The 1338-nt window shown below is 29.9% G+C and overlaps 1 protein-coding gene across 1 annotated transcript; it reads left to right on the forward strand.

Annotated features, from left to right (window-relative positions):
• Positions 1-211: 211 nt before the first annotated feature.
• On the forward strand, positions 212-1117 carry LOC106774769 (probable transcription factor At5g61620). The gene is made up of 2 exons (XM_014661806.1): positions 212-435; positions 574-1117. Exons 1-2 carry the CDS (start codon positions 212-214, stop codon positions 1115-1117), a joined length of 768 nt encoding a protein of 255 aa, XP_014517292.1.
• Positions 1118-1338: the final 221 nt, after the last annotated feature.

Consider the following 1338-nt stretch of genomic DNA (forward strand, 5'->3'; position numbering starts at 1 on the left):
TTTTTAAAAAAGATATTCTTATAGATATAATATCATTAATATCTTAACATTATTTATTATTATTTTGATAGATAAATTTAGTTTATCATCTTATCATGTTATCTTATCTATAAATAAGACAATGATTGATGGAGAAAAGTAACAAAAGATAGAAAGCATAATATTTGTAATAGTGAGTTTGAAAGGAAAATCATTGAAAGAAGAAAGAGCAATGGCAGAGCAGAGTGTGGATTGGTGGAAGGAATTGAGTCAGGATTGGTATGACTTGATTGATGTGCCATTCGACAACTTTAGTGTTCCAACCGCCTTTCCTAACAATGTTCTTCCGACCGTTGACGAAGCTCCGCAGGTGTTGCCACCGTCTCAAACATTGGAACACATGCAGTTTCATTCGAACAAAGGAAAAAGGATAACATGGACAAAAGAGGAGCATAGGTAATTTTAGTGTCAATGTTTTTGTTTATAATATTTTAGAAATGGATGAATATAATATTTTTACTCTAACTATAATGTTCAGAATTTCTTTTTTACCATAACAATATATTAATTTTGACATTTACTTATTGAATATAGGAGGTTTTTAGAAGGACTTGATAGGTATGGAAAAGGAAATTGGAAAAACATTTCAGCCTACATTCAAACAAAGAGTACAAGTCAAGTTGCAAGCCATGCACAAAAGTATTTTATCCGTCAAAGTAAATCAAAAGAGCAAAAGAAGAGAAAAAGCATTCATGACATGGTTATGGAGAATACTACTCATACTAATGTTCATATTCAAAATTCATCATNTAATANAAATCTTGNAAGTTCAGAATTTTACGAAATGCAACCCTTCAATCCTTACATGAACATGTCTGATCCAGAAGAGCTAAATCATATCAATATGACTTATCAACCACGAGAAGAAATGATGAACCAAAATCATATGAATTTCAACAACATATTTGATCATCCAGCAAACTTTAATCAAATGCAACACTCGCAAGCCATATCCTTCAATCCTTACTTCAACATGCCTCATCCACCAGAGTTAAATCATATCAATACCTTAAATCATCATCCACAAAATAATGGAATACATCCCACACAGTTTAATCAAATGCAACCATCATTTTAGAATTTATTCATGTAATTTTTTCATTAATAATATATGGAAAACCATTTTATGGTATGTAACTATCGACAACTCTTTTCATTAATTTTCTATCGAATGATTTCAATTTTTATTTAATATTTTATCATTAGAAAGTGTTTCCAAATAAAAGAAGTGTGATTGTCAAAACTTTCCTTTTTCTCTTTAAGGAAAATTCCTACACTTTTCTCAGTAGAATGAATGGA

Source organism: Vigna radiata, chromosome 10, assembly GCF_000741045.1.
Source record: "Vigna radiata var. radiata cultivar VC1973A chromosome 10, Vradiata_ver6, whole genome shotgun sequence".
Lineage (NCBI taxonomy): Eukaryota > Viridiplantae > Streptophyta > Magnoliopsida > Fabales > Fabaceae > Vigna > Vigna radiata.